We start from the raw sequence: 23764 nt of genomic DNA, 5'->3' as shown, positions 1-23764 counted from the left end.
TATATATTTTTAAAATCTACTTAAGTAAAAGCATTACAGTATTATTTTCTTTTGCTCCAGTATCTATACTTTTACTTAAGTAACAAAATTGAGTACTTCTTCCACCACTGATTATTGTATATCAACATTAATATGTGTAGACTGCAAATGTAATATGCCTTTTTCTGCATTTAAACCAATCTTTCCCTTTAGTAGAAATTAAGGTTTGGTGATATGGAAAAATGCTGATGTTTTTCCCCTCATAAAGAGCTTGATTTTCAATTCATATTTTTTCAACTTTTTCAACTACAAAATAAAAATCAGTACAGATAGACTAAGTCTAAAAAAAAAAAAATGCTATTCCAAAATATGAATTCTTGTCCAAACCACATGGTTTTACTGACAGAGGACTGGGTGTTGCTTAAAAATCTGAACATTGACAATTAGAAATGGCAATTAAATTTTGTTTTATTTCCCAGCCCTGCTACAAACTGTACCATATTTTTATCCAAATCAAAATAAGTCTGTGTATTCCCTCAGATGTCCAGGTATGATCCATAACAAAAGAAAAAATCAATTTCGTCAACTGGACAACAGTTTTAAGGTTAAGCTGCTTATCTAAGCCGCTTCTTCAGTTCTGGTTTTGGTCAGATTACTGATGGACACTGCCTTATATCTATCTGAAGGGAGGAAGTAACTACACTGAAACTCAAAACATCTACAATTTCTGTTTGTAGGCTAGGTGTGATTTCACGGCTATTAGTATCCTGGCTAGCACTGTTGTTTTCTTTGTTTTGCTTTGGGTGTCAAGATGGAGTTATAGATAGGTGATAAGTGTTTAAGGTCCCCCATTCCTGTTCAAGGAAGGATTGTCTTTCCTAACAAAAACTGTTTCTTCAACTCCCCTCTCAAACCATTACTTTCTTTGGCTAAGATCTGTACCTCACTATCTTCAAAGGAGTGCTTAGTGGCTTTGAGATGGAGATGTACAGCGGACTGGGGTGTGCATTTTGCTTCAAAAGTTGATCTACCAATGTTTGAATAGGTCAGATGCGCTATAGGATCCAAAAGGTGTTGGACACTGCCTTATATTTGTTTGTTACACCTATTTGTTTACAGTTTAGACCTAGCCAACAAACAGAAACTCCAAAACTTGCTCAGTTGACAAAATAGATTTTTTTTCTTTTGCCAAATCAAAATAAATAGCTTAGCTGTTTTAGCAACTTGTGACTGCAGTGTGACCATGGCCAACATACCTCATGGCAAATACTATACAACATTAGAATAAAAATGTTGACTCCAGTGATGCTAAAATGAAGCCAGTATACACAGATAATAGGCGAACACTAACCTCACAATCGTCTATTAATTTGGTGAGCTATAACTGTGAAATCTTTGCATATTCACTGACAAAATACACTTTTATTGCAATATTCAACCAAACTATATACTATTTTTGCAATATGTACTTCTCAAACAAATGTATCTTTTATGAGCATAGACTGTATAAAGAAGTGGACTAAGTGAGTGTGAGGTTAGCAGTTATAGCAGCGAATTTGAAGCTGAGTGCCATAGTTAGAGTTCCAACCGAGAGTACCATAGCAACCAAAGAACCAATCTGGAGCAAGGCTGTTGAAGGTAACGCCCCTTCTTGCCTGCACTGCTAGTTTAACACGGAGCAGGTGCTTAGCAATGCTGTTAATCAAACCTGTTGCTAACTCTAGCGGGAGCTCGGGGAAAGAAGGCATCTGATTTGTCTGTTATTACTATTCCTGTTGTCTCAAGTTACGGAGAAAAAAGCAAAATAAAAATACCAGGATCACGTAGAGCGGGTTAATACGAACATTTTAAGAGTAAAATGACAAGCCTGACAGCAGCAGCTACAGACAGAGATGCAACAGTTTTTCAATAGAAAGTGAATTGGAGCCAGATATTTGGAACGTGGCTGGCAGATGAGCTATGTCCATTTATATATACAGTCTATGATTATGAGACTACAATGTCCTTTCAATAGAGTCTGACAAAGTAGACACAACAAAACATTTCATAATCTGCAGTTGTCAAAGGCATTTACATTACACTGAGAACACGATATATTGTTGTAACTGTGCATCTTGCTTCAAAACTTAATCCACCAAAGTTTGGACTCCAATAGACCAGATTTGCTATGTGCTGTAGGATCCATTGGGAAAAAGGCATTCAAATCCAATACCATCAGTGTTATCCAAACCAGTGTGTGTAACAGTACTTGTATTATCGTCTTTGAGAAAACTGAACTGAAATGGTAATAAATAAATCCTTCAGTTTGCTGTGAAACAAAATATAAAAACGGCTTTGCTAAATCCAGACGTCATGCTCAGTTTTAGTTCATTAAAGATGGAAGTATACAAGTGTCTGTGGTTGATATGAAACACGTTGCGTTTCCAGGGAGATTCGTCCTTGCTGGTTCTGGTTCACGGTTTGGAGTGTTTTAGCTTCTCGATGTGGTGGCACAGTTTGAGGGCGGGCCCCAGTTTCAGTCCCATGTACTTCATTATGACGTCGCTGCGTAAAAGCATCAGAGCCTTCCCATCGATCTCCTAAAAAAAAAAAAAATCTGTTACTAAAACCACAATGCAACTAGTTTAAGACATTAAAGGGCACATATTACACTATTTTCTGATCCATGTTATAATGTTGTTTCCTCATCAAAAACATACCTGGAGTTGGGAGTTGTGTTTTGTTTCATTCACACATGCATATTGAGGCAGTGTTTTCTCTCTAACAGAAAACACTCTGTTCCACCTTGTGATGTCATGTTGTAATACAGGAAGTGCTCACTAGAATCATTTGGATCATTTTAGCCCTGGAATTGACAATCTCTACTGAACTAAAGGTAAAAGGTAGCTGTTAACTTGAAAACTACTGCTTCATGACATCACAAGGTGGAACAGAGCATTTCAAGTTTTGAAAATGTAGATAGACTAATAATAAAGGCTTACTCAAACGTGTGAATGAAACAAAACACGACTCCAGGTATGTTTTTGAAGAGGTAACAGCATTATAACATGGCTTAAAGCTCACAAGAGTCAATTTTGCGTAATATGGGACCTTTAAAGGTGCATTAAAGGTATATTCTTAACTAGTGGAGGGTCCGCCTTCTGTCTCTATGGAGATGTTATTATTACTTTGTCTGGAATGTTCCACAGTTTGTAATTAAACTTGACACCACCAGACCAAGTTACAAGTCAGGGTTTTGATTAATAAAAATGTATATAACTGAATACAAGATAGATCAGTTTGCTGCCATACTGTGGAATATTCCAGGCAAAGCAGTAACATCACCATGGAGACAGGCAGGTGGCAGACCCTCCGCTAGTTACATTGCATAGTACATTATTAACCAAGAATACCAAAAACTTTGAGTACCCCAAACCAGATGTGTAGTAAAATGAGCATAGCCTTCAGGAAAATACTCACGTGTTTTCTGAACAGATCAACATGTGGACCGAGAGTTTGGGGATCTGCCTCTTGGACAAACCGGATCACTTCCTCCACTGTCCAGGAGGAGGCATCGTTTCCCGAGGGCTCTGTGTCTTGCTTCATATGGTCTGGGCCTGTTGTTGAGCTGGGAGCTGTAAAAACTTGCAGAAATTAATTTGTGATTACATTTCATATAATTGCATCAAAAAACAAACAAAAAAAACAACGAAACACTCCAAAAAAGTCAAATTCCTTCCTCCCAAGTCTGAACTCTGCTCAAAACCACATGCTTTTGCTGAAGATGGGCTGTGAAATTTCAACTAAAAAGACCCAATCATAGTGTTGTGTTTTGGTTCAAGGAAACACGACAAATTTCTTTTGGCCATTTATTTTGTGAACACAAGAGCTACTGTAGGCTGTAGCCCATGCCAAAAGAAGAGCAAAACAACAGCAGCCTCAACTCACAAGAGCCAGCCTCCGAAAGAGACCAGTAACTGGCCAATAGAACCTTCATGTCAACTTGCAGCATAGCAACCAAGTGTAAAGCAGACCTATTGTGCTTGTGTCTGTTCTATAGTTATAATCTATAGGTCACCCGTTATTTTATAATTTGCACATTTTAAACAATATTCATCTAAAACAACTTAATAAAAGAAACAAGTCCACAAACTTTCGCATTAGAAAACTGCAGTGCCATCACCATAAACGTCATCCTAACAAATAGTCGGCACCTCCGATGGATAGCTGCAGATCACACTAGTGAGCTTTTTTTTTTTTTTTCGACTATGTAACTCTGCCAAATCCTACACATATCACCACATATCACCGATTTAGAAAATAAAATTGGAAAACGAGGTAAGTACAGAGCAGTGGGTGTGTACCGGTGAGGGTGAAGGGGATTGATGGGCAAAATGGTGTCTTGAAAACAAGCTATTAAAGATTGCTCAAGCATACACGAATCACTCCAAATACAACTTCGAGAGGGTAAAACAACTATAATAAGGTCAAAAGCTCTCATTTTAATTTTGTATGATGGGTCTGCTTTAACAACAACATAAACAGTCACAAAAACAATAAAAGGTGTCAACCCTGAACTAAACACAAAATATCAGATCATTACAATATCAAACTGACGATTAGAAATAACTGATGCTCAATTTCTATAAAAATCTGTTTATTACTTTGCTAACTATCTGTGGATTATTAAAATAGAATTGGTTTATTTCTATTGAGAGAATAATAAACAAACAACACAAAAATCCTACCTCTACATTACAGCACTGAAGTCTTGTCCTCTTACCTTCCACTCTCCTGTTGATATGTGCTGGGGTGATGTCAGAGGGGTTGGAGTTGACTCGGCGTAGAGGGGACGGAGTCTGCTGCGTGTGGCCGTGGTAAAACGCCCGCTCTTTTTTAGCCGCTCGATAATCGGCGGCGTTATTGTGAGGAGGTCGAGGGATGGGGGTGTTGTCCTTTGAAGAGTTCTCATTGGACAGACCGTTTTCTGTTTGGGGCAAAATGCAACGATATAAGTAAATATTTTTTTAGCATTTGTCATATTTTCAACTTTACAGGTTAAATTCATAGACTGTATAAAGAAGTGGACTAATGGAGTGTGACGTCACCCATGGCGTTCAGCTCATCGAGGCCAGCACTTATAGGGGCGAATTTGGCACAAAAATATGTTATTAAAAAAAAAAAAAAAATAATAATAATAATAATAATAATAATAATAATTAAATAAACCTATTATATAAAGACTTAAATATAACACAATTTTTGTTTTTGCATGATTTAGAATATGAAATACTGTACCAAACCGGACATTTCCAATTAGTATTATAAACAATACAAGTCTGAAAAAACACAGTGATCATCTCACGCTGTAGAGATTTAACCACAGTGGAATTAATAACCAAAGATTTAATGCAAGAAAGAGTATTAACGCTTGCGATATTACTTACACTACCAGTCAAAAGTTTGGACACACACTATCAATCTTTTTTTTCTTTATTTTTACTACTTTCTATATTTATATACATACAGAAGACATCAAATATATGAAGTAAGATATATGGAACTATGTAGTCAATACAAAACTCAACAAATTTTTATTTTATATTCAAATCCTCAAAGTATCCACCCTTTGCTTTGTCGAAAAATATATAGTAGTTATCTAACTTTTTTTTCTTTGCTACATACCTCCATACATCTTACTTCATATAGTTGATGTTTTCTGTATGTATATAAATGTAGAAAGCAGTAAAAGAAAAAAAAAATGAATGAGTGTGTGTCCAAACTTTTAACTGGTGTTTAAATATATACTTCCAGTCAAAAAACACACACTAAATATTTCTGGACAAAGCAAAGGGTGGATATGTTACATAACTGCATATATTTCAGGTCTTCTGTATGTATATAAAATGTAAAAGTAACCAAAATTAAAAAAAAAAAAAAAAAAATAGTGTTTCTGTCTGGTAGTGTAGGTCAAGTACAAGTAAAAGGTTTTGGATGTAACAGTTTCTCTTAGAAGTACAATTTCTTCAAAAATAGAGTAAAAGAAACTGAGTAAACAAAACGTATTACTATTAACTGTAAATATATCTCATAGTTTTCCCCACACAGCCGTAGTTTGCCTGACCTGACTTGCTCCTCTCGTAAGAGCGTTTGTTATTTGTGAATGGGCTGAAGGGCTGTGAGCTGAACACACAGTCACTCTCCAGATGTGAGCAGAGATTTTCCAAGAAACGCAGGACGGACGAGGCACTGGAAACGGACGGCAGCTTCACGTATCGGATACCATGGTCGGACCGAACTGGGGACACAAGAAATATATGAAGTTAATGCAAGGAAAACTGCTTGGGATGGTCTAAAAAGACGTTCGCAAAATGTGGTTCTACATAAGCTTGTCAAGTGTTGTTTTAGTTTGGGTTAGTCATAGTTTAGTCTAGGTTTAGACTTGATTTAGAGCCATTTTAGTGTTGGTTAGGTCTATCTATGTCAGTTGTGGATGAAGTACTCATTTTTGTTACTTAAGTAAAAGTACAGGTACAGAAGTAAAAAGTTACTCAAGTAAAAGTATCACATTAAAAAAATCTACAGTAAAAGAAACATTAAAATCTGTCAACTGGACAAAAAAAAAGTTGTAGTACCCCTTTAAAGAGTAAAAAGTAGAAGTATTTAAGTATCACTTTAAAGAGTTATATAGTAAAAGTATTTAAGTACCCCTTTAAAGAGTAAAAAGTAAAAGTATTTTGTGTAGATTTTGATGTCTTATAAGGCTACAAAAGATATTTGATGAAAATTTGTGCTGAATATTGTTCAAGAGAAATAATTGAATCTATCTTTTTATTCTTGCTGGTTTTATTTGTATTTTTGGTTGCTCAAAATCCAAACTGTTAAAAATAAACCCTCATATTTTTCAGCAAGTAAAAGAAAAAATATCCACTTTAAAATCTACTTTAGTGAAATACAGATACCTAATTTTTACTACTTTACTACTTTTACTTTGTCACGTTCCACCATTGGTTCTAGAGATTGTCAAATCCATCTTTAATTTTGGGCTAGTCTTGCTGTAGTTGAGGTTTAGACTTGGATTAGAGCTATCTTAGTCTTGGTTGGGTTTCTCTATCTAACCAGCAATCTAACCATCATAGTCAGTTTTTATTTTTATTTTATTTATATATTTTTTTCTCTGGCTGAACATACACATTTATACATATATTTGCGCTGGTCTATACTTGCCGAAACGCCATAAAAAAGTTTTAACATAAGTATTTGCTCAAAATTTAGACTTGTTCTAGTTCAAAAGTGCTATTTGAAAATGTTTATACTGTCATAGAGAACAGTTGGTCCATAATGTGCTAGTACATTTAAAAGATTTATTTATAATAAGTCACAAAATAAGACATTCACAATTTAGACAGTTATTATCTATAACAAGTAGGTAATTTAACGCTGAAACAAAAATGACTGAAGAGAAAAATAGCAGATGTGTCGGGGTTAGCATCTCACCCTCCCCTTTTCAAAACACCCACAGCCCAAACTGCATTACACCCTCCCACCCAAGCCAAGCCTCTGCAAATCCACAAATTAAGCCCCTGCTCCCTGCGCCCCTCCCACCCAGGCCAGATCTGATCAGACCCCCAAGGGAGAGCCATTTCCCAGAATCCCTCACCAGGTTAGGCGCACATGTCAGCACTGATTACAGACACTCTCAGCTGCTGCACATGGCTTTGGCTTTGTTCAATGCATAAATATACATCAGATATATCAGATGTAGTGCTATAACACTAGAACATTTTAAGTTTGCACAATACATTTTGAAAAGTTATCCGTTCTAGACTATATTGGCCTGAATTGTAAACGTTCCCTGTTAATAAGCTACTCCACTAACTCTTTGTCAGTGTAGCTTTTTTTTCAAATTTGCAAGTGTTAACGATATGAATGTGTGCCAGTACCTACCTGTTGTGATGTCTGTAATTGGGAATATTTAATTGGTGGCATATGCTCTAAATGTTGGGTTGAGATAGGTTGGAATGGGGATGTTATTTTATTTTTTTTTTTTTGCACACGTACATGGTGGGTGATACATTCATATCTATGCACTCGTATTTTGTACAATTCTATCACACTGTGCTTGTGCAGAAAAGCAAAATATTGGACAACTAAACAGTATATTTCATTGTAGTTTGTCTTTCTGCCTGTATTCCTAAAACATCTGGGGGGGAAAAAATTGTTCTCACATTGGCTTCTGTCATATAAATAAATATTAAAGAGCCAGTCTTTTGAACGGCTCTATTACAAGAATGGAACCCATAAAAGAGCCGAAAGTCCCATCACTACAAAAAAAAGCATTAGTAACAGCAGTCTTGTGTGCCTGACCTCTGATGACCTCTCCTCCGCTGTGGGACTGGCTCTGTAGAAAGGAGAGCAGACCGGAGGGTGTGTAGGTGCAGTCCACACAGGCTTGGACCGCCTGCTGCAGGACAGAGTTCACCGGAGCCGGGCCGAAGTGATCCGGGAGCTGCTGCACCAGTTTACGATCCAGATTTGGACCATAGTCTCCATGTTTGTTCACATAGACACACACTGAAAGAGAAGGGACAAATGTGAGGTTTTTAAAAGTTGTGTTCAGAACTAAGAAGTTTAAAAACACAATGGAGCACTTCCTGTATTACCATATGACATCACAAGGTGGAAGAAGTCTAAATATGCAGGGTTTCTGTGTTTAACATGTGTGAATGAAACAAACACAAAGTGAAGGAAACATTATAACATAGATCAGAAAATTGTGTAATATAAAAAAACATAACTGAAATATACTTTAGAATTAGAAAGACACAATGGTCAGATCTTTTTTTTTATTATTATTCTGAATTTTTTACTTCAAGGTTATTGTTTGAAGGTAAATATAGCAGGCACACAAGACAATAGATGTATATTTTTAAATATTTTAGGAGCTGTACAGTATTTTTTACTGTCTTAAAAATGTAAAAAACAGAAGTGAAGTGGTTTGCAGTGGTCTTAAGGCATCCCTAGCATCTTAATAATTCACTGTGATGGGTTTATATGAGCTTTTCACAACTTTCAGGGGCCAGAGCGCCGTTTTGCCGTCTCAGTAATCCTAACAACAAGCATGCTATATAGAAAATAAATGCGTTTGTCTCTCAAGATTAAATCAAGTTTGGATCTACATTCTAAAAGTACGTACAACGCATAAAAGCAAATTCAATACCAAACACAAAACAAACTTGTAAGAGGTATAACCTGGAAATGCCCATATCGAATGACTATAAACACACCATTAGCATTCATGAATTATTAGCGGCCTTGGGTTAATGTGATTTACCTGTGCAGACGACATTGGACCCGTTGCTATGGTTACTGTCCGTGGAGACCAGGCTGGAGCTGAGTCTGGTCTCTGAAGGAGAAGGCAAGACCGGGGAGGACCCTAAAGACTGGACCAGACGGGACTTCTTCTGCAGCAAACACAATTAAATACTCATTAATTAGTCTGTCTGGATTTTTGGTTTAGACTTTATTTTGTCCAGGTTTAGTGCTGTATTTAGTCCTGGTTAAGTCCTGTTTTAGCTATGCCCCCTTTAAGATCTTATCAATTCATTATTAATTATTAACAAACTTTTATACACACACCCGCACGTCTTTAATGTTAAATATGGATATAACTATTAATTTTGCTTGTTTGTATTGTATTTTAAACAGGGAACCCATAAATAAGAGAGTCCGTATAAATAAAGATAAAGAAAGAATGAAAAAAATTTTGTTCAGTTTTGAGTATGTGTCTTATAAAAACTCGATGGGTGAATATGACAATTATTTTTGTTGAAATCAAGTGTGTTTGACTATTCAGATTAAAGAAACTAGCTAAAGTTGAAAAAAATACTGTCACAATATCAACTAAGTCAAAATCAGTATTTAAATGTAGAGTATGCAAATTTAATAAATACATATGCCAAATACATATACCATTTTATGTCCAATGAGGTCCATCTGGTCTACCAATAATTAAGTTTAATTATGTATTTTTTTGTCTTTAAATGGCCCATATTACACTGTTTTCTGATCTATGTTATAATATTGTTTCCTCAAGAAGAACATGCCTGGAGATGTGTTTTGTTAACACACAAACCCTGCATATTTAGAGTTCTTCTCTCCAACTGAAAACACTCCGTCCCACCTTGCGATGTCATGTGGTAATACAGGAAGTGCTCCACTGTGTTTTTAAACTCCATACAATTTCACTAGAATAAGTTGGATCATTTCCGCCCTGCAGTTGCCAATCTCTACTGAACAAAAGATAAATTTGTTTATGAAATGTGCTATATAAATAAAGTGGATTGGATTGGATAAAAGGTAGCTGTTAACTTGAAAATTACCACTTCATGACATCACAAGGTGGAACAGAACATTTTGAGCTTTGGAGATGTAGAAAGACTAATAATAAAGGGTTACTCAAACAAGTGTGAATGAAACAAAACACAACATTCTAACACGGCTTAAAACTCACAATAAGCCATTTTGTGTAATATAGGACCTTTAAAGGAACAAATGTACCATATACCAAAATTTGTCATGCTCATTCCAGTGTGCGTGTTATGGGGCTAGATCAGTCTTTAGCTTTGGTTTTAATACTGTTTGTCAGCTAAATAAATAGATTAAATTGCCATGCGATTAGTTACACGTTCCAAAATTAGGAACGGGTTTGGTACAATTTATTACCAAGATTTATGTGCTAACTCCAAACTCTAAACAAGCTGCAAACTAAAACAGGCCAGCCGAAACAGCCTCTTTGCTAGCCTTGTCTGAGCATAATGTATTACCCTCCCTCCCCATCCCTCAGCCCCCTGTCCTCCTCCGCTCTTTATCACCTTGTTAGCCAATAGCCACATCCCTAAAAACATTACAAAAAGCCAATGGGCCATATCATAACATATTACTCCTCGGACATGTTGTTTACCCTGCTGCTGGGCTTGGGAGCTTTCTTCTTGTGTGGTCGGGGGGCCAGCGTTACCCCCGGCGAGCTGGTGGTCCTGGGAGGGCTGCTACGGGACAAGCCATTCCCGTTGACCGACGTGGAGGCTGCGGCCGCCGCTGCCTCCGCTGCCGCCGCTTCCGCCGCGGCCTTGAGGAGGGCGATGGTCTGGGATTTGGGTCGTCTTCCTCGGACCCCCTTACGCACCGGGAGTGGGGGTAAGGGGTGGGGGAGGCGGTACGAGTTCTGCATGAAGGAGGAGCTGTGCGACGAGCGGCGAGTCGTGAGGGAGGAAGAGGAGGAGACAGGAGCCAGGAGCGCGCCGGGAAGAGTGACTGAGGAAGAGAAAACAGACAAAACATGAACATTAGTTTTGTCTCATCTGTTTAAACTATTATATAATTTTCTGATCTCTGTTATAATGTTGTTTCCTCATCACAAACATATCTGGAGTTGTGGTTTGTTTCATTCGCACATGTTTAACACACAAACCCTGCATATTTACACTGAGTTCTCTCAAACTGAAGACACTCTGTTCCACCTTGTGATGTCATGTGGTAATACAGGAAGTGCTCCACTGTGTTTTTAAACTCCATTCACATTCACTAGAATCATTTGGATGATTTCAGCCCTGGAATCTCTACTGAACAAAAAGTAAAAATGTAGCTGTTAACTTGAAAACTACCACTATATGACATCACAAGGTGGAATAGAGCATTTTGAGCTTTGGAGGTAAACAGGTAAAGAGTTACTCAAACATGTGTGAATGAAACAAAACATAACTCCAGTATGTTTCTGAGGAGGTAACAACATTCTAACATGGTTTAAAGCTCACAAGAGTCAATTTTGTGTAATATAAGATCTTTAATGTGCATATGACATATTTTCATGTTTTTCTAATTAATACTTGGTTTGGTGGGATAGTACTTATGTTATGGATTTGCCTTTACATATGTTTTATCTGCAACCTGTGTCCAACCAGGAAGTCAAATAAACATCAGAAGCACAGACACAGAAAAAAATAGACAAATAAGGAAATTTTTTTAGTAAAATCTTAATTATAATGAAAAAGTACTGTCATATAGACTTTAAAGTGGGATTAAACACCTAAACGTCAGCCACAACCACATTTCAAAAAGACTAAAGGGAAAAGGAGAGAGGGGAAGGGTATAAAGAACACTTTGATTGGTTTATCAGGTATCCACACTTCAAACTCCGCCCCTGCAGCCAGGTGTATGAAATCAGAAACACCTGGCTGTAATCAGGGGAAGTCATGTGTGACAGTTTTTTGACTGTTTTTTGAGTTCGCACTAAAACTACCACTTAAAGAAACAGTAGGCCATGCTATTAAAACTCAATGTACACAGTTCACTAACAAAAAAGTTGACTTAATGGCAGTCTCCCTTTAAGTGTTGCTATGGGAACAACAGAGATACAGATTTTAAATACGAATGCCAAGATTATTTGGGTAATTAACAATCATGATCATTCACTACATATTCATAAAAATCATAACTGTGAGAATTTTAAAAGCATCTCATTTGAAACTAAAAGTCCAAGTAAACCAAAATGAAAATTATTTGGTTGTTCATGTCATATTGTAATTTAAAACGTTTGATTTTAAAAAGATGGTTACATACTTCAGAAATGGAAACAGTAGTTATGGTTATAGAAAAAAAATATAAATAAATATGCTTAAGTAGGTATAAGGATCCAACTCTGTAGTATAACTCTCAGTGCCAGACTGAAAATAGCTTCTGAATCTGGATAGGAGCCGAAATATCTCAGCAAAAACAGCATCCAGGCGACCACAGCTGAAACCTCCTCTGCATTAAGAGGGTATACGATTTCAACAGATGTACTTAAGACCACAAACCCATAGAAAAAGTATAAAATGAGGCTTAAGGCATCCCTAGCCGTTCAAACACTTCATAATGAAATGGCAACTCTTATGATCGAAACCAGCATTTTTACCAAATAGTTGGATGGCAAGGTTCAAAGGTCAAAGACTAAATGCAGACTGAGCCGTGTAGCTTCAAACAGGAGTTCTTTTGTTCAAAACACTTTCAAACAAGGTCTAAAGTCATGAGGCTCTGGGCAACGCTTCAGGAAACAACAACATCATTATAGAGCGACTCAGATGAATATGGTGAGGGGCCAACGCGTATTTAGGGGAAAGGGAGAGTTTAACTGTCTTGCTAGTAATTAAGTTTAACAGACCAGAACATTACGTGTTTCATTCTAAAGTTAAAGCCAGGAAAATGACCCAATATGATCAAATAAAAATGAAACGGGAACTATAAACTATCTGCTGATGCCCTATTTTAACAGATACCAATGTAGGGACGGAAAATAGCACTTATTTCTTTAAAACAGTGAACTTACATAACGTAATTGGATGTCTTGTGTAGTAACTGTTTTTTATCCTTCAAAATCACTAATGAACAGCTTCCTATGAATAAATGTTCAAACCTTGTGAGACATTCTAGGCCAAAATCAGCCTAAATAATCTTATTACATGAAATCAAAGGCCCAATCAGGATATTAGCTTAAACAATGTCATGGAACCCATACCTAGCTCATCATATCTAGCTCATTTTTCAGTACCAGTGTCTGTATTGATGCATCCCTACTAAAAACTAAAACAAGGTTGAACTAACAAACCTAATACAAATTCCATTTTACCAGTGGTTCTGAAAGTTGTCTAAACATAATTCACAACTGAGTTTCAAGCATGAGTGTATATATAAATGGACCTAACCTGCTAGGCGCCACGTTTCAAATAGGAAGTGATCATGAGCATGCCATCGTCTCCATGGACTCTGGCTTCAACTCACTTGACATTGTAAAATTTACTCCCCTCTCTCTGTAACTGCTGCTATCAGGCTCGTCATTTTGGTCTTAAAATGTTCCAATTAACCCACTCTACATGATTACTTCAGTATTGCATTCGTAAATCAAGATATGAACATTAATAACAGACAAATCAGGTGCTTTCTTTCCCCGTGGTCGTTCCCGCTAGTGTTAGCAATAGGTTTGATTGCCAGTGTTGCTAAGTGTCCGCTCTCTGCTAAACCAAAGGGTGTTGCCTTCAACAGCCTGGCTCCGGATTGACTCTTTAGTTGCTATGGTACTCATGGTTGGAATTCCAAATATGGAACTCTGCTCTAAATTGGCCTCTATAACTGCCAGCCTTGAAGAGCTTCATTTGACTGGAATTGAAAGCTATGGGTGATGTCACACTCACTTAGTCCACTTCTTTATACAGTTTATGGTTTCAACATGAACTATAGGCCAACTATCTGATATACATATCCACTTTGAATCAGTTTTTAGCCCATTATTTACACAAATGTAAAAAAAAAAAAAAAAAAAAAAATTTGAACATTTCAAATTTGCAAGGATGACAAAGATCTTGACTTTGAGAAGAGATGACAGCATCAGTGAAAGCTTAAGAAATATTTCACAAACTCCATCACCTGGACTTAAACCAAGGATGATCTGCAGACCAACCCATCCCCAAAGTGTCAACTGTAATACGCCCACCAATGATTTTCAAAACACTGAGTGCCAGTTTGTAGGAGTGTATAGTAAACAGTTTTGAATTATTATTTTACTATGGATCATACCTAGATGACTGGGATTACACAGATTTATTTTACTTACTTATGTGTTTATTTAATAGTACTGTCATTTTTCATTTTTAGACAATAGACTGGGCCTACAATACAAAATAGCTGCAGCATGCTTTCACTATCCCTCATTGTTTACCTTTAAAAATCACAGGGTGAACTGTCACTTCTCCACTTCTCACTCAGGCGTTTCTTATCAGAGCTCAGCTGCTGCTAAAATCCACATCCCCAAAACAATGGCCCTTGAATCCTTTAAAGAGGCATCAGCCGTGACCAAACAAAGAGGGTCCCTACCTGAAGGAGAAATATAAGCCTACTTTTGCAAACAATGGAGTGATTTACATGAAGAAAGAATGCAGCATTGTTAGGCAAAATACACCGTCCATCTTAATTAGCCTGAGTGTGACCTGATAATATGAAGTAATATAGAGATTATTAGCTGTTTTTCAGGCACTACCTCAATATTGGGCTTCCATTGTATTATAATGGCTAAAAAAAAATAAAAAATCTCGACTGTGAAAAAGATACCAGATACTAGCTTACTAATACTACAACTAGTACTGAAACTGGATGCTCATTTGCTCTACGAAACCTGAATACTGAAAGGAAATACCAAAACAGGACCTTTCATAAGTTTTAGAATAGTCTTGATGTAAATGATCACATTTTTATATAGCGCTTTTCCACCTCCAAGTCACTCAAAGCGCTTTATATCAAGGAACCACTCATCCATTCACACACATATTCATACATCAATGTATGCAGACACTGGGGGGGAGTTGGGTTAAGTGTCTTGCCCAAGGATACAATGACAGCATTCACCTGTGATCCACTTTGGATCAGTGGACAAAAACTCTACCAACTGAGCTACTATTAAATGATCATAATTATTAATGGCAATTCGAATTAGGGCTAAAAAATGAAGGTACTACTGGTTCTGAAAAAAGTTATGTTTTTGTGTCTGGTGAACACTGGGAGAACATAGAGACATAAACGAATAAACGGCGACACTACCTCAGTTGGTAGAGTCAGATCCACTGACCCAAAGTTGGCGGTGCGATTCCTGCTCTCACAAATAAATCCTGACACTGTGTCCTTGGGCAAGACACTTAACCCACCTCACCCCCCAGTGTATGTATGAATGTGTGCCTGAATGGGTGAGTGGTTTCTTTATGTAAAGCGCTATATAAAAGAAGAAATGGTATTCACTTAAATAAACTGTATGGTTCTTGTTTCTCATTTTAGGTCATTATTATTAAACAAAAGATACAGAAAAAGTAGTGTTCAGGTAGTGGAACAGAAAAAATGAAGAAATGGAAGACTAGAAGAGATCTCAAATGAGCCATAGCTTTCAGTACAGTGTTTTTGGCAGAGGCCGTGGGGTTGTGTTACTCTCTGAGGGGAACAGACAGTAAAAGCATGAAAAGCTCCTTAATTGGAGAATGAGTGAAAGCAGGTGAAGAAAGAGCAGGTTTTTGGTTTCACAGAGTCACAGGGGGACGGCTAAGCTAACCAGGCTAAAGCACAAAGCCAGTGTAGAAAAACAACTACGCTTGGCTGTTTTGAGTATGATAATGTACTAAAAGTGGGGGAAATGGGCTATATATCGTTAACTAATCAATACTTTTTAAATTGCAGTTGCCAGATCACCAGCAGCATCCAAGCACTTTTAACCTTTATGTTAAAACAGCAATAGGTTTTACATGCTTTTAGCATCACTACTTCCAGTTCAATTTTATCTCTCTGAGGTTTTTGCTGAGTCACACTAAAATGAATAAATATTTAGAGATAAAACAGTGAACAGGGAGCTGCGGGTGGATGTCACTGACAACATCTTAAACACTACATAACAGTGAACATGTTTGTGTCTCAATGCTAATGCTGCTTTTGGTGCATAATAAATAATAAAACAACACCACAAACTTAAGTATTCTACATATAAAAACAATTTGATAGGTTTTAGGGATGGGAAGATATTGATATTAAAATTTAGACTCACAATTATTGTGACCAAAATAATAGTGATTAACAATATTATCATGATAATTATTAAACCAAGGCAGTGTAATGTCCTCATATGTGGACACCAGGACCTTGTGGAGAAAAAAAAATGCATTGTGGCCTAGACAACCCAAAATATGTTGTCCCCATATGTGGATGCCTGGTCCTAAGAGGTTATAGGTATCCAGATTAATTCACGATTGTTGTAAATGATTGTAAAACAATGCGCCCCGCTAACAAGCTGTGCAATCAGCTGTACAAAATGCTGTTCAGCTAACACTAACATGACACAAACACAGATTCACACAAATTCAAACTAACACAAACTACATTCAATAGTTTCTTTCACATAGTATGTCACTTACGGTGGACATTTTCGGCTCAAGTTACTGGGAGCCAGATCCACTGCCTGCCCACGACTAGTCATGACGATGACTGAGGTGATGAATCCCCAATTCAGAATAGGCACAAAAGCTCACAGGTTTCATTGCTATGACAGAGGGTGCCTTGTGGACAAACACTAGAACTCACATCTAAACATTGTATTGAAACCGGAAACCTGAGGCAGTCTGGTACTGTAAAAAGCAATTATAAATCATGTGCTATGATCACGATTATTAAAAAATGCCACAAACGATTAAATGCGGACCTTTTTTTACCGAAATTAACGGCATTATCGTATATTGTCCCATCACCAATAGGTTGTTTATTTTACGTTTTCAGATTTTAATAAAAGGGACTGTTAGCTAGCTGGCATGCTGCTTTGCACAGAGCCTATTAGACACAAATGATGAGACACTAATGATTTTGATTGACTGTATTAAATATTTTAGTCACAATGTCTAAAATGTATTCTGTTATTTGTGTTTATATTGACTTTGATGTTGCAGGCACAGGGAGAACGTTGGCCAGAGCGCCAACTGCTGCACCACCGTGTCGCCCAAATATAAACAAAGATACAAAATAAACTGGAATTTAATTGAAAAAGCGAGAACAAATATGCTATGCTAATAACATTTAAGTTGTTTAATTATTCGTTGTTGAAAAAATTAGCCTCAAAAGCAGAACTTTTAAACTACAATGTTTTTTTTTATTTAATTATCCTCTTGTAATTGTATTTTAAAAGGGAAAACATCAACATTGTAAGCATGTAGCCTACCATAATATGACATACAAATTCTAAATGGCTTTGCTAATGCTAATTGCTCAAACAACATAAGACAACAACTAGCTAACATTTTTATTAGCCCTGTATGTATTGTTCTGGGTGTAATGAAAAAAAAACATATGGCAGTGATCATGTCTGTAACAAAGACTGACCCACTGACCCGTTAGCCACAGTTCGCCCAGGGGTAACGAGCGTGCACAAGACTCTGTGTGTGTGTGGGTGTGTGTGTGGGGGTGTGTGTGTGTATGTGAGTGTGTGTGCGAGTGAAAGAGTGTGCTCGTGAAGAGTGGCTGTTGAGGACGAGGTTGTTATTTTGTCTCCTTTTACAAAACAATGTGCCCTTCTACTTGAAACGGATGTTATGGTCAAGAAATGCAAGAAATTTGGCTTGGAGTAGATGCTGGCTTTTTGTAACTGCTATGTAACTGAATCGTGTAAAATGAGACGACGTAATTACTCATTTGTCCAGCCAATATGTAAAATGTAAACAACACCCAAGGTAATAGTAATCCTTCTTCAGAGAAAACCAGATGCCAGGAGAAAAAAATGCGACAACTCAGGTTTTGCTACACAACAGATTGAACAAAATGAACAGTATTATACTAGCTGCACTTGAAAAATACAAAAACACACCTTATATGGCAACTTCAGTAAGTCAAAATGAACAAATATAAAAAAAGTGAAAAAGTAAAATGTCAAAATACATCCAGAATCAAGAAAACATGTCTGGAAGATGGAAGAAACTATTCCCTACTTCCAGTGGTGAAACTTAATGAAGTATAAGTAGTAAAGTACTATATGTAAGTAGAAATTTTAGTACATTATAAAGTGTAGTACTTTTTACTTCACTACATCTGAGTGCTGGTATCTGTACTTTCTACTCCAATATATTTTTAGAGCTGGACTGAAAAGTAAAAGTATTTTTTATTATTGTTTGAGACTCGCTGAAATGTCTAAGGATTTTATTTTTAATAAATAAAAATAAATAAAATAAACACATTCATAAAAATATACAAATAAAAACAGCTGGAAAAAACAATCTAACAATTTAATTGTTTCTATTAAACAAAATCCAACATAAATCTGTATCAGTCACTACATCTGAAGCCTTATAAGACTTTTATTTTTACTCTTTAAGTATATTTTTTAAAATGGTACTTTACTACTATTACTTAAGTCGATTTTTTCATGTGATACTTTTACTTTTACTTGAATTTTTTTTTTTTTTTTTTGCTCCGTTATCTGTACTTAAGAAACAAAACTGAGTACTTCTTCCACCCCTGCCTACTTCAAGCTGATCATTCACAAACACTATTGATTCTTCTGGCACTATGTAACGTTTGAGGAATTTAGAGATATGCCACTTACCTACGTAGTTCAGATTAAATTCTTATCTCCCAGCCAAGGTTAGATCACAAAAGTATATTTTTTTGCAGAAGATATGAGCCACTTCAAATTCTCCTTTGAAACTTTGCCAAACAATTAAAAATTATAATGATGAATAAAAATGCTGATTCAAAAAGATTGGATGCGATTTGCGTGTAATTGCTCACATGAATTTCAAAGCTCTACAAAAACAACTCAAATTTTTAATTCCAACCAGATTAGCAAAACAAACAAAAGCCTTATTGTCAAGTAAATCAGCAACAAAACTGAACAAGCCACAGAAGAAACAACAAACACAATCATGTTTTTCTCACCTCTCATTCACGAACGCATGGCCAAACCAGCACTTGAGGTCAAAAATGAAAGTTCACACCTTTGAAATTAGAAACAGTTTTGAAAAAGAAAGAACATTATGAACTCACCAAGTCTACTATTTCAAAAGCAGAAGTTCGAACTGCAGCCTCTTATCACAAATTGCACAAATGGACCAAGTATTTCCCGACAATATCACTTTCTCAAGCCGGCCGCTTCCTGGTTCTGCTTTTTTCTAACAACTACTACTAACAAAATACTTTTACACTTCAGTTATTCAAATGTTAAATGACTTCCCAGTGATTCTCCCTCAATTTGTTGCTACTTCCTTATGCGTCTGTCTTGTAGGAGTAGTAGTAGTGGTAGTAGTACTTTTCTCCCGGTACTATTATCCACAACAAAGGAACTGCTACTGCTACTACTACTACTGCAAATCCTGCCCACCGAATGAATGAGCGGCAGGGGCGGGCAGAGAGGGGTATGTTTGATTTGCATATCACGAAGGGGAGGGAGGGGTGGAGACAGTGAGAAAGCGAGGTGGGGTGGGGTGTTTATGCATGTTATCTGTGGGCCAAATCGACAGCCAGTCAGTCACCTGCCTCTTAAAGTTGCAGTGGCTTTGGGGGGATGGGGGAGGTTAGCGGAGGGTTAGCACGGGGCTAATGGGGCTAGCGTGGTGAGGGTCCCGGGGGAGGGTCCGACCGGGGGAGAGGGGGGAGAGAAGGGAGGGGCTGGTGGGCTAAAGTGGATTAGAGCAGTTGTGATTGAAATGTAGACAGCCGGGCCAACTCTAAAAGCTAAACAGTGTAATAGTAGAAGTAGAAGTAGTAGTAGTAGTAATAGGAAAAGTAGTAGTAGTAATAGTAGAAGTAACAGTAGTAGAAGTAGTAGTAGTAGTCAGTGGTACAAGAAGTACTCAATTCTGTCACTTAAGTAAATGTACAGATACAAAAAAACAAGTATCACATGAAAAAAATCTATTTGAGGAAAAGTATCCATTTAAAAATGTACTTAAAGAGTAAAAAGTAAAAGTATTTAAGTATACCCATATCTTCATAAAATATGTAGCACGTTTGATAATATATTATCATTATTTAGGTGGTTAAATTTTGTGTTTTGGGGTATAGATTTAGGTTTAGGGCAATGCAGGTCTATAGTAATGGGAACACTGTACAGTAATGATAATCGCTAGCTACAGATGTAATACAGAATGCAGTAGTAGTAACAGAGTAAACAGCTTCAGTTATGTCATAATGGCTGCGATGGTCTTATAATACTACTATTTATACTAATCAAAAAACCTCAATACTCAAAAATACTCAAAGTAACCTCTTCTGTATATTTTTATGTTGCGATCACAAACAAAATCATCAACTTACCAAATTACAGCTACTTACGACTAACTTTAAGTATGTATTAAGACACTATAACAAGATGACACGTTACTATTTCTATTGCAGACGGTGGTACTAAAAACGATCTTTTTCCTATTGTAAAAACCCACAAAGATCGGCCTCATTGAGCGAGCCCACGAGGGGGTCTTATATTGAGCGTAACCTTAGCCGTGTGTCAGGAAAGCCTGGTGAAAGCAGCGGTCAGGAGCCAAAGACTGAACAATGTGCAGTGGACCAAAGAGGGACAAAGAGGGGGAGAGGAACCTGTCACTAGAGACATCTTCATCTGAAACGATCGCTCATATACACCCACAGGATGGAAGAGATATCAGATCTGTAACATGTCTTATAATAACTGAATGAATATCAACGCCGACTCAAAATTGCAAGTTGAGTTGGAGTAAAAATTATGTTAAATGGTCACGTTTTTGTTTTTGTATAGTACTTTCCCACCCATTCATACGCACACATTCATACACCAGTGTACACAGACAGTGAAGTGGGTTGAGTGTCTTGCCCAAGGACACAACAACATTATTCATCTGTGGGAGCTGAAATCGCACCGCCAACCTGTGGGGCCGTGGCTCTGACCGCTTTACCACTGATGTTTATGTTGAGAGCGGGGTTTAAACCTCACGATAACACATATTGAAGCACGATGTATTATTAGAGAGATATATGTCGAGAAACGATAATATTGAAACTGCTTTATGTCACTCACACAATAACAATAATGATAAATAATCCCAGAAAAACGTGTTTAAATAGACAGTATTACTACGTGGCATAAGCAGCAGCAAAATGAATATATATATAATGAATAGCAAAATGAAGGAATAAGTAGCCAGAGAAGTTACTTTTGCAGTCCTCCACAGGTCAAATCTTATCCTATTTCAACAATAGTACTCAAAATCTCCACACTTTCGCAAAGAAATTGTGCACATGATAAATGATTTTTACCCCCAAAATATACTGTTCCACCTTTCATGTATTGAACAGTAATTCAATGTAGTAATTATCATGACAGGCCTAGCAGGATTCGAACCTTCAGATCGAAGGATGAACACTACTAACTGAGCTACTGTGAAATCATAAAGGCTGCAGTTATTTAGATACTACAATTTCCTCTGTAAAGAACTAAATATTTTGTGATTTATGGAAAAAGCAGTATTGTAGTCACCATCAGCCAAAAAGTCATTCCCAACATGATTTCAATAGTAAAGAATTGACAATGGAAAGAGATATCTGTGTAATCCCTCAGTCGTCCAGGTCTAGAAGAAAAGACCTACCCAACAAACTTAAACTGTAAATAATAGGTGTTTTTAGTTTCAGTGTTTGTTCAGTGTCACTCTGTGGTCTTATACTAGCTCTCACACTGATTTCTTTTTTTTTTTACACTTCAACTGAGTATCTAGTTTTAATATAGAATTTGTTGTAATATAATAATATAATGCAACTGCTAGTCAATATTATTATGTACTTTTATTAGTCTTCTCTCAAATATGAACGCTCCTAGACTTGTTTACAATGTGTAATCTGAACAAAATCACAAAATTGACTCTTGTGAGCTTTAAGCAGTGTTATAATGCTGATATTTCATCAAAAACATACCTGGAGTTGTGTTTTCTTTCATTCATCCATGTTTGAGTAATCCTTTATTATTAGTCTGTCTACATCTCCAAAGCTCAAAATGCTCTGTTCCACCTTGTGATGTCATGAAGTGGTAGTTTTCAAGCTAATAGCTACCTTTTACCTTTTGTTCAGTAGATATGCATAGATAGTTCAGTACAGTAATACACTTCCTGTATTACCACATGACATCACAAGGTGGAACAGAGTGTTTGAGAGAAGATCTCAGCCTAAATATGCAGGGTTTGTGTTTTAAACATATCTGAATGAAACAAAACACAACTCCAGGTATGTTTGTGATGAGGAAACGACATTATAACATAGATCAGAAAATAGTGTAATATGGGCCCTTTAAACATATATCTAAAAGCAATTGCAATTATTTCCCTTAAAGTGTGCCAACGTTAACCTACTTATTTTCATAACATTATCTGAGTATATTGAGTCTAAATAATTCACACAGTTTAAATTCAAATAAATATAACACAGTTAATTTACTTTTTTAATATTATATTTTCTGGTTATTTTAAAGATGATAATGATTATTTATATTGAAACAGTGAGAAGATGCATTGGTTTTCATTCACTGTAAACTGAAACTCATCATCAGCATAATTTGTCATTGAAATATAATTAAGTCCTACTTGCACCGCCCCAGAGGATGCTTCGGAATCGTATTTATAGCACCATAAATTACATTCAAAACGGCTACCAGGTTTGAAATTGAATTGGGTAAAATGTATCTCCTTTGAGAAAGAAGATTATTTCTATATAAACTCAATTGTATTATCTTCCATTGCCACATTTCTTCAGTATTTTTTCCAAACACGATAAACGACTGCATAAACAACTCCAGATAAGACACATATTGGTCTTTCTCATCGTAAAACCATATATCTTCCATTTGCACACGCCAAAGTAATATTTCTGCTGACTTAGTATTTTATTTGGACATTTTTAAAGCGATAGTAAATGATCTTTTAGCAAAAAAATAGACTAAAATAAAAGCTTTTGTGTATGTGTATCTGTTTATTGCACTGACATATAAAATAAAACATAATAAAACCTGCATCCTTAATCTGAGCTTGCTTGCATTTCCACAAACCTGGCTCTAGAAAACAACCTCCGCCTGTCTGTTTCCGTGGAAAGATTGTATTTTGTTCCTGTGGCTATAATCTTTCACTTTATGTCAAAAAACGTATCCATCTCTGTGAAGAACACTCCAAAGTATGGTTTTAACTTTGTATTTCCATGGAAACCAGGAAGCTACATACTTATTCAGTATGGACAGAATTGACTAAACTTT

At 36.6% G+C, this 23764-nt stretch overlaps 1 protein-coding gene across 2 annotated transcripts in view; it reads right to left on the bottom strand.

The window, feature by feature from the left end:
* Positions 1-403: 403 nt before the first annotated feature.
* Positions 404-23764, bottom strand: part of LOC117389597 (polycomb protein SCMH1-like) — a 48127-nt gene continuing 24766 nt past the window's right edge. The window contains exons 8-14 of one of the 2 annotated variants that reach the window (XM_055232570.1): positions 10922-11271; positions 9293-9422; positions 8326-8532; positions 6083-6256; positions 4742-4945; positions 3439-3602; positions 404-2558 (exon numbers count right to left, since the gene is read on the bottom strand). In XM_055232570.1, coding sequence (XP_055088545.1) covers positions 2433-2558; positions 3439-3602; positions 4742-4945; positions 6083-6256; positions 8326-8532; positions 9293-9422; positions 10922-11271 — 1355 coding nt within the window. In that variant the 3' untranslated portion in view covers positions 404-2432. The remainder of the gene's footprint in view (positions 2559-3438; positions 3603-4741; positions 4946-6082; positions 6257-8325; positions 8533-9292; positions 9423-10921; positions 11272-23764) is intronic. The other variant, XM_033987294.2, reaches the window with a different exon arrangement.

The sequence above is a fragment of the Periophthalmus magnuspinnatus genome, chromosome 3 (assembly GCF_009829125.3).
Source record: "Periophthalmus magnuspinnatus isolate fPerMag1 chromosome 3, fPerMag1.2.pri, whole genome shotgun sequence".
Lineage (NCBI taxonomy): Eukaryota > Metazoa > Chordata > Actinopteri > Gobiiformes > Gobiidae > Periophthalmus > Periophthalmus magnuspinnatus.
Note: the sequence above shows the minus strand (reverse complement) of the source record. Positions and strands in the feature narration are given on the sequence as shown.